This window comes from Onthophagus taurus, chromosome 11 (genome assembly GCF_036711975.1).
Source record: "Onthophagus taurus isolate NC chromosome 11, IU_Otau_3.0, whole genome shotgun sequence".
Classification (NCBI taxonomy): domain Eukaryota; kingdom Metazoa; phylum Arthropoda; class Insecta; order Coleoptera; family Scarabaeidae; genus Onthophagus; species Onthophagus taurus.
The window spans coordinates 22688779-22701724 of NC_091976.1; the positions used below are offsets into that span (position 1 = coordinate 22688779).

The 12946-nt window shown below is 30.9% G+C and overlaps 2 protein-coding genes across 5 annotated transcripts in view; both read left to right on the forward strand.

The window, feature by feature from the left end:
* Positions 1-5992, forward strand: part of LOC111427496 (interference hedgehog-like) — a 57576-nt gene extending 51584 nt beyond the window's left edge. Inside the window, exons 6-10 of one of the 4 annotated variants that reach the window (XM_023062685.2) lie at positions 49-1034; positions 1088-1307; positions 1367-1543; positions 5026-5164; positions 5367-5992. In XM_023062685.2, coding sequence (XP_022918453.2) covers positions 49-1034; positions 1088-1307; positions 1367-1543; positions 5026-5164; positions 5367-5379 — 1535 coding nt within the window. In that variant the 3' untranslated portion in view covers positions 5380-5992. Of the gene's footprint in view, positions 1-48; positions 1035-1087; positions 1308-1366; positions 1544-5025; positions 5165-5340 lie in introns of all 4 variants that reach the window. The other 3 variants (XM_023062678.2, XM_023062670.2, XM_023062693.2) reach the window with 3 other exon arrangements.
* A 1016-nt stretch (positions 5993-7008) lies between these two features.
* LOC111428012 (uncharacterized) lies at positions 7009-12886 on the forward strand. Its single transcript, XM_071200500.1, has 3 exons — positions 7009-7133; positions 7553-8343; positions 11152-12886. The coding sequence occupies exons 2-3, from the start codon at positions 7553-7555 to the stop codon at positions 12734-12736; spliced, it is 2376 nt and encodes a 791-aa protein (XP_071056601.1). The 5' UTR covers positions 7009-7133; the 3' UTR covers positions 12737-12886.
* The last annotated feature ends 60 nt before the right edge of the window (positions 12887-12946 follow it).

Below are 12946 nucleotides of genomic sequence, written 5' to 3' on the forward strand. Positions count from 1 at the left end.
AACATTTTTTTTATCAATTTATTAATATTATTGAATATTTCATTTTAGGTACTTCAGCATATTTAGAATGTGGTGCTATCGGTTATCCAATCCCAACAGTAAAATGGTCAAAACTTCACTCTGAATTACCCAGTAACATAGAGATCAATAAAAGTGGTATCCTTATTAAAAATATGATGCAATACCACGAAGGAATTTACGTTTGTGTGCATGAAAATTCCGAAGGAAAACTTGAATTTCAAATCGAAGTTGAATATCATGAACCACCAACTGTTCGAGGACTATTTAAAAAAGAAGTAAGATCAAACAAAATAGAAGAGGGACAAGATTTGGATATCGAATGTGACGTAACCGGCGTTCCCAAACCGAGTATAAGCTGGTTTATGAACGGAAATAATATAAAAAATGATCCCAATTTATCTGTTCATGGAAATACAATTCGTTTCCGACCTTTACATAAAAGACACGCCGGTATGATACAATGTTTCGCGAGTAATATTGTTTCAACGAATTATGAAACGACTACAATTGAAGTTTTTCCAAAACAAATCTATGGTAGTCAAAATCAAGAGTATTCTTCGACACCTTCGAATCATAAACGTGGAGGCAAAGGGAAACATATAAAACGTAAAAATAAACCGAACATGATGATACCGCCTTCAAAACCGACTGTAACCCGTTTAAATGACGAATCTGTCGTTGTAAGATGGATTTCGAATCAAGATAGTGGGTTAGAAGTTAAATTTTTTAAAGTCCAATATCGGGATGTTTCGCAACCTGGAGCTGTATGGGTTACAACAAATGCTGATATTGACCCATATATTCGCTCCTTTGACGTTATGGGACTCCAACCAGATCATAATTATCGATTTAGAGTTGCCGCCGTTTATAGTAACGATGATAATAAATTGTCTGATAAATCAGAAACATTCCATTTGCGTCGATTAGATTTTTTCGATAGAAACTATTTACCTATACCTACAATCACGAGAACAGAAACTATTAACTCGACGAGTATTCAAGTTTTTTGGGATGTAAGTTAATTCGTTTAATTTTAAATTTATTTGAACAACATAATTTTTTTCAGTATACTCCTAATCCTAATATATCAATTAACGGTTTTTACGTTAATTACATCTCAGCAAGTAGTGCTGGTGATTACAATAAAGCAACTGTAGACGGTGATAGTGCTAGAACGTGTATAATTTCGCATTTAGAACCTGGAACTATTTACGAGTTTAAGATGCAAACGTTTACGTCAAAATCAGCGAGCGATTTTAGTCAAAGGATGCGAGGAAAAACAACTCGTAAGTTAATTTTATACTTATAAAGTAATAATTAAGAGATAATTTTGATATTTTTTTAGCGATTGTCGTTGAAACTACAACGATTCTCCCCGTTAAGAAACGAGAAAGCGACGATGGTTCGAATCTTTACATTATTTTAGCGGTTTCAATAGTCGCTTTAATTTGTTTATTCACCGTCATTGCTTTGTTGATTGTTTGTTGTAAATGGAAGAAGAAAAAAGATCAAAATCCTGATGGTAAGATAAACATATTTTTTTAGTTGTTGGTTTTCAACAACAAGTTTGTTTTATTGTTATTTATTGAGATCAATGGCTTCAAAGATATTTGAGGAACAAAGTGGAAATCAATTTTCACATTGTATGTTAATCACTCTTTGTACATAAGTTCTAAGTTCAAGTAAAGTGAATTTGATAAAGTGATGATTCTTTATAACATTCGTTTCTGGATTCTAATAACAATTTTATCTCAGGAAGGAGCTATAAAATCGTTCCATCCTCCAAGGGATTATGTTTGCGGATTTCTTTATTTATAATGCTTATTACTATGAATTTGTTTGAGTTTCTAACTGGTTTCAAAGTTAAAAAGTATCTAAATTTAATTAAATCTAAAAAGTTTTAGAAACTTTAAGAAATGTCTAGAAATCTAGGCGCCTGATCTTAATGTCCTGCTTCTGAAGAAGTTACAGTTTTTAAAGATAACGTGATGTTGATAATGATTTACAGTTTATTTCGGAATCTGGCTAATTCAGTTGATGCAGCTTATAGCTGAGTTTGAAGATAGGACTTTATATAGATAACAAATTAACTAGTTATGATCAGGCTATTTAACCTATTAGTTAACTCACTCATCAGAACACTCACAGTATTCTGAAGTATGCAGAGGATGCTAGTGTATTTGGTTCATAACTTTTAATAGAGTTTTTCAAGATCCATGGAACATTTTACATTTCTAAGATCTTTCATGGATCTTAATTTATCTGCTTTATAATACCGTTATATCTTATCATTGTCGTTGCAACTTTCTTGATTTTTCATATCTTTGGGGTTGTACCAAATATAAATTAGAATACATCAACTTGTCATATGTTCTAATGAAAAAATGCCATCATATGAATACAATTTTATGGCTACACTAAATTGGAAAAAGTATTATTTGAATAATATAAAGGATTCTTTAGGTGGACTCATTTTCTTGATTTGGTACAATAGGTTTCCATCAATTCTGTCATTTGCAGTTAAAGTTCAATATCTGTATCACATCAGAGTAAAGAACATATTTATAACTTAATCATTGAAAGGGCACAGCATAAAGGTCAACGTGAAAGATGAATTTCAATGGATGTGTTTGTATAAGAGTGAATAGTTGCTTTGTCATTAAAAGTGGCTACATGTGTTAACAAAACTGTCCAAGGAATCCAAAGTGTTATTACGTTGATGGAAAATACAGCTTTTGTGCCTTTTGTGCTTAAACCGTCGTTTGTATTGAATACCTTGTCGATATTCAAGTTTTTTTGATCGTGAAAGATCCTAACATTTTTGCAATAATCAGTCATATGGTTCAGATTACTTTCATAGAACACGTTTTTCAAATACGATGAGTCATTTTATCATCAATTTATATAGCAGCTATGTAGAAGAATATGTCTGTTAACCATTTTGTCTATGGCGATGAAAATATCGTATATTGGTTACTCATCTTCCAGCCTGTGGCTCTATTCTTGGAAGATATCTGAAATCGAAAGTTTTTTATCTTGAAGTACCACACATGATTTAAACTTTGAAAAATCTTACCTGCATAAAGGTTGATGGAATTCCTGTAGAGATTAAGGTAATGTAAAGTTTCAAAGTACAAAAACGAGGCCAAGCTAATCCTCCATCGCGTCCTATCCAATAATGAGGAAACGTTGTATTTAAGTACTGATGCACTGCTGCAGTTAATGGGTTGATACCATTCGTGTTGATACCATAATTGGTGAGGAAGGTTTAAAGCATTTTTGTTTGTAGTAACAGTAAATACTTCTCATTGTTTAAATATCTATCAAGAGAAATGGTCTTAATTTGAGAGCTAGTGATTCCTGCCCATATATTCATTTTTTGGGGGTATTGTGTTCTGGTTTCATTAAAGAAATGCTTTGTCAATTTACTTCACCAGTAACGGAAAATGTTGCTTCATCCGTAAATATAACATGATTCAAAAAATCAGAGTTATTGACACAGTAAAGCTTCGCTAATCCGAATCAATTAAAACCAGCTCAATTCAGATTATGGAAGCATGCATAAATATTGAATTTATATTTAAATATTAACAAAAAATATCTTATAAGTACTTATTTATAGATTTATTGTACTAGATAATGTATGCAATGAGGTGTATTGCATCCGCTCATTAAATACGTGTACTGAACCTTTTAATAGCTTCCTCATGTTTCATTTTTAATTCGTTTTCGTTTGTCCCAGCGTCATGAAGAAAACTGACATCGCTGCCCTCACTATCCAGTGGAACATGATTTTTATCACCAACAATCCAATCGTTAATTTCTGATTGTGAAGGATGATCATCATTGTTTATTTGCTGGAGCATTACACCGATTTCTTTTAGTTCTTGTTCTGTTTTTTGAACCGACATCCATTTATTTTTTTAGAATTGACAATGGAATGTCGTCATCAAGGTCCTCTTCCTCATCTGATTGTCCAAATACATTTCTCCAGCATTTTGCTATTAAATTAGCATCCTTAACAGAGATTTTCTTCGGTGCTTTGGGATTATCGTCTTCTGCTATAAATAGAATATGTTCTAAGAGACTTTTCCGGTAATACACTTTGGTTAAACGAATTACATTTTGATCCATAGGTTGGATAAGTGGAGTACAATTGCGTGGCAGAAACATTGTTATTGTTAATCGACTTGGCGCATTGTCGATTAACAAAATTGCTTTACCACTCAGATTGTTTTCTGCTTCAAATTTTCCTATTTAACAAAAGACTCGTGAACCCATTTCACAAAAAGAGATTTTTTGTCGAGAAATATTCAACTGGAAGGCAGACACAGTTTTTAAAAACTCTCGGATTTTTTGATTTTCCGATAATCAACATTTTAAGTTTATGTGTGCCATCTTGTACAAGCAAGAAAAGTTACTCTTTCCTTTGATGTTTTTCTCTCTGGAGCAGTTAGTTAGCGAATCTTTTACGATTTCGGATTACAAGAGACATAATACAAATTTTACGTTTTCTAATTTTGTTTAAATTGGGGGTGTTGATGATTTTCAAATTTGAAGCAGTGATACTTTTCATGTTTCAAGAACCTTAATACACTAGATTTACTTATCCTTAATAGTCTTACCTACTGCCTTTTAGAAAGTCGATTGTTAATTTCGATATATTCAGTTAATTGCTTTCTAAGTGCATCATATAGCATCACTTGTAATTTGCTCACAGGAATTGTCATCACTTCAATAAGTCGATATTGCGTAGCTTGCACACTGCAATTTCTGGAAATATAGTGGGCTGAGTTGTTACAGACGTAATCCCGTTTTGACTTTCACCTTTGCATCTTTCAGTGGTTTAGAGCAATATGATCCTGATATAATCCTGTACAAATTCGTTCATAACAAAGGCAAAATTTTCAAAAAGTTTTTGAATTCTCATATTTTATTATAATAAAAATAATTTTTTTCAAATAACTTATTTGCATTTCTCACCTTACTTTTTATAATTATTAGGGAGTGTTAAACAACCAACAGATGATTTAAATCATCACATAGAAACGCATAAAACGTCGAGAACGAATGGTTTTGTAACTTCAGGTAACCACATCACAATTCGTTCGAATCCTTTAGCAGAAACCGACAACAAGGTGAGGTACATATTCCATTTTTTTAAATTATTTCTTATAATTTACCTCTAATATTAATAATTTCGTAATGGTACAAGGTTTGCTTAACGATTTTTTATGTAAAAAGCTTTTTTTAACAAGTTTACTAACGCGCAGTTCGTTTTCGTTACTAAAACCGGGGTAATTCCGTCTTGTTTTCCAGAAAACTCTAGCTAGGATTTTTTCCAGACTCAGAACATGATCGAAATGTCCTGTTTGGCGGCCCAAAATAACAACTGTTCCGGCGGTGGTCAAACTTCCACGGGAGGAGGAGGAGGAAACGCGCGGGAAATTCATAACAACGTAGGCAAAAAGAGGCATAAAAACCCCGGTGAAAATTATGTTTAAAAAGGATTTATTATGAAATACTAAGAAAATTAGTTAAAAAAGAATGTGATTAGTGAAAAATAACCTGTGAATCGAATACGTATACTGTTAGAACTTTTTTAAGTTTTTATTTTATCGATTTTAATCTTGCCCCATCTTTTGTAAATAGATTAAATTTCTTTATTTTTAAGATTTTTATTGTGTATATAGATTTTTTTTTAAAGAATATTTATCCAATTTTCACCCCCACTTTATTTATTGTTGTTTATGATAGTTTAATTTTAATTAATCATTTAGAAATTCATAGTATTAATTTCATAATGGTATATCTTCGATATACGTTATATTAAAACAAAATATTTATTTCGTACATAATTCGTGATTAAATTTAAACGGTGCCTTAGCGCTTGCCTTTATAATACAATTTATCTTGTACATTCATAAATTCAGCTTCATAAAGAATAAAAAAACAATTGTTTTCATTTTTATTCTAGGAAACATTCATTTAAAAACCTTCACTAATTACATAATCAACAAGGTTAAACCTATCTAATTAAAAACTCCCCTCTTTTCGCAACTTTCTATTATCATTTACTTTTCAAAATTACCTTTAATTCGCCTTAAACAGTGTAAAGCACTCTTTTAAAATCAAAAACGTTAAGAAATTAATTTTAATTCGCGTTATTTCTCAATAAATAATTAGTTAAAGTTAAAGAATTTCAAAACGTAAAAGTATCCTTGAAGGAAAACATCAGTAAGAAGAAAACGTTACCTAAGTGAACACGATATGTTGAAGTGTGTGTTAATTTTGTTAGTTTTTACATTGATTAATGGATATCCCATTGAAAAGCGACAAGAAAAAAGTGAAGATGATAAAGGAGCCTCCCCGCAACAATTAGAAGAATCATTCGGTGGCGAAACTCACGCGAAAGATGTTAAACAAGAAGAACCAAGTACGCCTAGAACAGGATTTTATTTCTTGGTTGATTGGAATTCGTTTCTTGAGTTAGATAATCAAGAAGGGAGAAGAGTTAGTTTACAATTTAGACCGAAAGCGGGAAACCCGAGGAATTTTCTTAATGTTTCTGTACCTTAAATTAAATTAAATAAATTAAATTTGGATTAGAAATTGAAAGTTTTCATTTCGAATCAATTAGGTTAATAATTGCAACCAACAAAATTGTGGTTATTTAAATTTAAAAGTGAAAGCCTGGTGTTTTTGACCTTTCCATGTCAAAGTTTTCTATGTTGTCTAAGCAAGTAAGAAAGTTATTCATTTAAAATAAATTTTTACGTAATTTTTAATACAAAAAACTTTTTTGGGACATCAAAAATTTCTCAAGAAAATACTTTAAGAATAAATTAAAAAAAAATTGACCTAGATTTCAAAAGATTCTTTTAAAATTACTGGTGACTTAAAATTGTCTTCTTCACGTTGAAGAAGGGGATTTCAACGTCTTCGGTGGGGACGAGACGTACAAGAAAGTAATGAAGCGCGCTGAGCATTTTAGTTTCGTCTTGAAGTGCTTTCGAAAGAAAACGTCTCTTACTTTCACGTTGAGCGCGAGATATGCGTAATTTAAAAAAGTGATTAATAAAAAACAAAAATTTTTTAAGGTTTATTTAAAGGTTTGTATAAATTTTTAAAAATCCTTCGTGAACTTTCTCTATCTTGGTATTTTTGGGATAAATTTCAACATTAACTTTCATTTTCTTTTCTAATAAAACTTTCTTTTAATTCCCGCGGGAAAATATATCAAAATTTAATTAGTTAAAATAATAGAATTAAATATTTGGGGTCACTTGGTCAACTTACTGTATTAGAAGATTCATTTACTATGTAAATATTCACGTATTAGTTCGCGCCAAATATTGCTCTAACGGTTCAAACAAAACCAAAGACGGATCAAAAGTAGTTCCTTTTCAAAAGGAGGCTAAAAGTTGCTAATAACTTAAGTATAGGCTTGGAAATGTCCACTTTAACACGCAAACTGAAATTGTTTAAATAACTGTCTTAGAAGAATTTTAATTCTTATTCTTGTTTCTAGATGATCCATTTAATTTTCATCTTAATATTTGTAACATCACCATCAAATTCACAAAATCATCAAGATTTAGTGCGAGGTTTCGCTTTAAATCCAGCTGAAATCAACAACATTTATTTCAACCCAACTAATTTTAATTACAAAAAAGATTTGCCACCTCAGCCTTTAATACGACCGGAAGCGACGATCGAAGAAACAGTTCACGAAGTTGAAGAGTTAATAAAAAAAGATCCAAAACTACCACGTTTAACCCGCGGAGAAATCGTCGATATCATTGAGAATATAACAAAAATCGGCGATGGGGCTGTAAAGAATTATCGAGATGAAGGAAAAAGAGCTTTAATGGTTGTGATGCCTTTTACAGCGGGAAGTGCTCAAGGTGATGATATAAAAGAGTTGTACACAAGAACTCCGGTTACAAGGATAATTGGAAATGAAGATAATAAAAATAGCGATGCGGAGAAAGTTCGGGGGAAGAAAAAAAAACCTCCGAGGAAGTGGGAAAACGAAGTTTTCGAAAACGATGTTCCAAAATTTCAATATTTACCGAGCACGACACAAAAAAGTTCCATCACAAAATCAAAACCGGCGAGTTTCTCTTTTATGACTCAACTAAATAATAACATAAAACCAATCAATTTCGAAAAAGAACGTGTTAAAACTGAAACCACAACAATAAAAAATTCATTTGAGCCCGATGTAAAACATACAAATCATAATTATGAAATGAACTCTGGAATGCGAGTGGTCGCTCCTTCGTTTTTAAGAGCCCACTTTACCAGGTCGGTCAGTTTCTGAGGGGCGCAGACGACGGACGTTCGGAAGCAACGAGGCGGAGTTTATTTTCTACTAGGCCCGACCCTTTATAGATAAAAAAAAACATCGTGTTTATTTTATTACGATTCTTTTTCTCGTCGATGTTGTTAATGAAGAAATTAAACGACTTCTTCTAAATATTATTGTTTATTAACAATTTTTCTTAATTACGAATTACAATCAATCTTTTTATTGACTTTCCATTTTATTTATTATTTTGATTTTTTATTAATAATCGTAGTCGTAGCCCACCTTTTTACTACGTTTGTTTTTTTAAGTATTTTGGTTCACAACAATTTACATTACGCAAATATCAGTTTTTTAATGCTTTTTTTCGATATGAATAGAATATTAATTTTTTAATAGAGAAATTAGAGAAAGAAGTTGAGAACATCTAAGATTATGGGTTTATAATTCAATTGAATGTAAGGCAAAAATCAATTTCAAATGCAATAAATAATTTTGCGAGGCATAAAACATTTATATCATTTTGAAACGAAAATAACATTTATAACTTCATTTTATATTAAAATAGATATATTTGCAATACAGGGAATGTGAAAAGTTCGGTACAACATTTATAAATTATATCTTTGTTGTATTATTATGCGTTCGTTTGATATACAGGTGTCTCAGAGTAACCGTGTAAGTAATTTTATTTGAAAACACAGGTAGTTACAAAAATTAAAGAAAAAATAGCTGAATAAATGTGGTTCCTGTATGAATATTATTACTTTTCATTCGAACTTTTTTAATATTTCTGTTTAAAAAAATGGACTGCATGGTCTGCATCACCTTGTATAAGTAAATGAAATAATATGTAATACCTAATTAATAATAATATTAAATAATGATTCAAGTATACAAAATATGGCTAATAGTGTAATAAATAAAACAGCCCTGACTAGAAAAATCTTTAGGAAATTTTAATTTGCCATCGTTGAATAGATGTAAGCTCTTGAAATTCGCTGGACACTTCACCTCGACGATGGCATTTTCGTTTTTTATTGTTTCATTTGGACTTGCAACTAAGAATCCATACATCCTACGGATGAATAGAGCTCAAAAGTTTGCTGGCAAGTTATATTTACTTTCAAATTTTTTTAATGCAGGCCATTCATAGTCTTGGCCATGTTTAGTGTTATTATTTCTAGCAAATTTCGAGTACAAGATTGATTTAACTTTATTTAAGCAAGACGTGTCATTTCTCATCCTAGATACATCACCAAATCTCGATGCAGTTAGGCACAGATACCTTTCTTGGATCCATATCTGATTGGTACTTTAGCTTCTGGTAAGAATTTGTATTTTATTTCTGTTAATGCATCCATCTTGCAAGTTTCCAATAAATTCTTCTTTCTTTTATATTCTTCGTGTGAAATGTCACTCATAAATTATAACCGAATTGCTATCATTACCCTGATCGGCTTTCGCTACCTACCTGAATTACCCTGTATACACGAGTATTTTTTTTTATGTATACAATTATTTTATAGCAGTACCACTCCGGATGATGCATTGTAATTGACGTTCGAGCGTTTAGCGTTTACAGTCTTTATTCAGTCTTTATTTACTTCTTCTGAAGCTGTAACTAAATTAATTCTTCTTTACCTGCGTTCTTCATAGACTGCTATGCCATGTCACTTACGGTTTCTCGATATTTTTGGAATGGTTTTGTTAACATAAATGGTATATCCACACATAACAATAATTCTTCAGCCTGTGTACATCCGGTACCGACAGATAACAGAAACAACAGCAGAGTTTATCTCAATAGACTCTTTGCTTTCTTCAGTGTAAAGCTTCCTTTTTATCCCGCACATAAAACATAAAAGAAATGAGTTGCTAAGCCCTTCTTTTGACTCATTAATAAATTTAATGTGAGTTTTGTTGCAGTTGAATGGATTATTCTCCACCATCATCAGTATTTGGTTCTGCATCATTTGTTTATTTGTTTATTCTTTTTAAATAAGTCCTTTTTATGTGTGCTACAGTTTATACAATAAAATTAATAAAATTTAACTTACCTTTCGGAATGAATACATTTTTCAATTGAATCTTGGACTATAAAATATGAAATTTTAGATTTTATAAAAATTTATATCGTAAATTATTATCGTCTATTACTCCTTTTTCGAGAACATCTTCAAATGCTAAGGGGTAGTTTTTTAGATGAACATACTTACCCATTGTTTATAAAAACTTTACACAAACTAAATTAAACTAACACTATAGTACACAATAAAATAACAACTATTGACTATAAATTCAAAAATTTTGTTAAATTACACAATCATCAGTAGAAAATCACGGAAAATAAAGTTCAAAACGTACTTTTGGAAATGATTATTTTCTCTACCACATTAAGAAGTTATAGATAAAACAAGGAGCTTGGATGAAGAGAGTCGATGTCAGCGCCGCTCAGTCGGCAGGAGGCGGGACTAACGCGGTGGTAATACTTCGTGGGAATCTTGACGGAAAATATTCATTTTTACGCTACCTTTTTGCAATTTTAGCAAATTACAAACTATTCCTTTATAACTAAAAATTTTGAAAAAATTATTTGAAAAATGTTACTATTTTCAAGTATACTATCATGCAAGCTAAAAAAGAACGACCAAATTCTATAATATTGAGGAAAAAAACCCCTTTTTTTGGAAAACTTTAAAAATTTTCACCATGCGCTATGTAGAATTGTTAGAAGAAGCTATGTACAAAATTTCATCCAAATATTTTCATAAATAATGTATGTTTTTTGTAATTTGCCGAGCTGTATGGTAAAGTAGCCTCTTAATGACGATGACCGATGATGGTTATTCAGTTCCTTATGTTGTCCGAAGAAAACCGCAAATTCAACCTGAAGTAACTATAGAAGAAGTTAAAATTACCCCCGATATGTATGGGGATACACCAATACCAAAACCGAAAGAAAATTTTAAAATAACAACACCAAAAATGTTTATGGATCAAAATAAATTTTATATGCCAAAACTATCAGTAACAACACCAACAACTTCAACAAGAACGACAATGACAACAACAACTGAAATGAATTTAATAAAAGAAATTAATAAAATCGAAGAAAATGAATTAATAAGTATTAAAGAAAATAAAAAAAGTGAAAATAAAAAAGAAGCTTCAGTTATTTTAGATGAAATTTCAATTCCAAACCATTACAAAGGTGTAATTAAAGATTTAGATTTATTGATAACTCCCGAAAACGACAAAATTCCTTTCACCCAACAAATATTAAAACCTCTCCATCAAGACGATTCATTAAAAACACCTTCAACATCCCCAATTCCCGATATATCAAACGTCGCGAATAACTTATCACCGGAAATGAAAGATCTCCTAATGAGTTTTGGTTTAATAAATAAACCAACGTCCAAAAAACCCGAATCATCAACAACAACCGAAGAAATTCCTTACATTCAAAATGTTCAAATCAACCCACAATCTTACGTCAGATTTAAACCGCTCCCAAAAAGTTCTGGTCGAGATGATATGGAGGAATTATTATCAAGATTTGGATTGGGACGAAATCGAAATGAAAAAGCTATTGATTTTGATAAAGAAAAGAAAACCATGAAGAAAACATCGGAAATTTCCGATTTAGATGTAATCCCCGATAACTTTAAAAACGTCGTTAAAAATTTAGGGTTCAATGAAAATACGATAAAAAATATTAATCAAGGCGAAAAACACATTTTTAAACCAACGAAATTAAATAATACCGAAGAAGAATTGAAAAAGCTCGGAAAATTATTGAATATGATTAAAGATTTAGAAGAAATGAAAGGAAATATTACCGAAGATAGTCTTAAAGATTTCGATTCGGAAACTTTAAAGGAATTAATCGGGGGTATTAATGGAAATTTAGATACTCGAGAAAATTTTTTAGATCCCAATTCAATTCAACTTAATTTCGATGATCAATTAAAAAAAGATTTTAAACGTCAAAATGAAAAATCCAACATCGTTACTGTTACTCCAAGTACACTTTTTAATAATCCAACAACCACAAATTCATCGATTGAGGAAAATTTAACAACAGAAAGTTTAACAGCAGAAACTTTAACATCGCAAAATACAGAATCTACAACAGAAAATGTTTTTGTAGTTTCTAGCATTCCCGATGAACCAAAACAAAGTGGTTTGGAAGATTTAGAATCATCGTTTGGAAATGTGGAACCACAATCTTCAACGGAAGAAATCACGACTACTACAACACCAAGAACTGGATTTTATTACTTATTAGATTGGAATACTTTCTTGGAATTGGATAATCAAAATGGGAAAAGGGTAAATTTACGCTTTCAACCTCACGCGGGAAATCCAAATTATTTTATAAACGTCCAAGTGCCTTAGTTAATTTATAAAAAGACTGGTTAATGTTAAGTTTTTAATTTATTATGAATTGTTTTTGTTTTTAAACTTTCCAATAAGAGAAATTTTATTGTTAGGTATCACCTTGGTTATTTACTGTGACTGAAACGAATAAAGAAAAATGAAAACCAACATTCAAATTTCCCTCTTTGCTTTACAACCAAGAAAATCAACTTTTTTTTGTAATCCTCA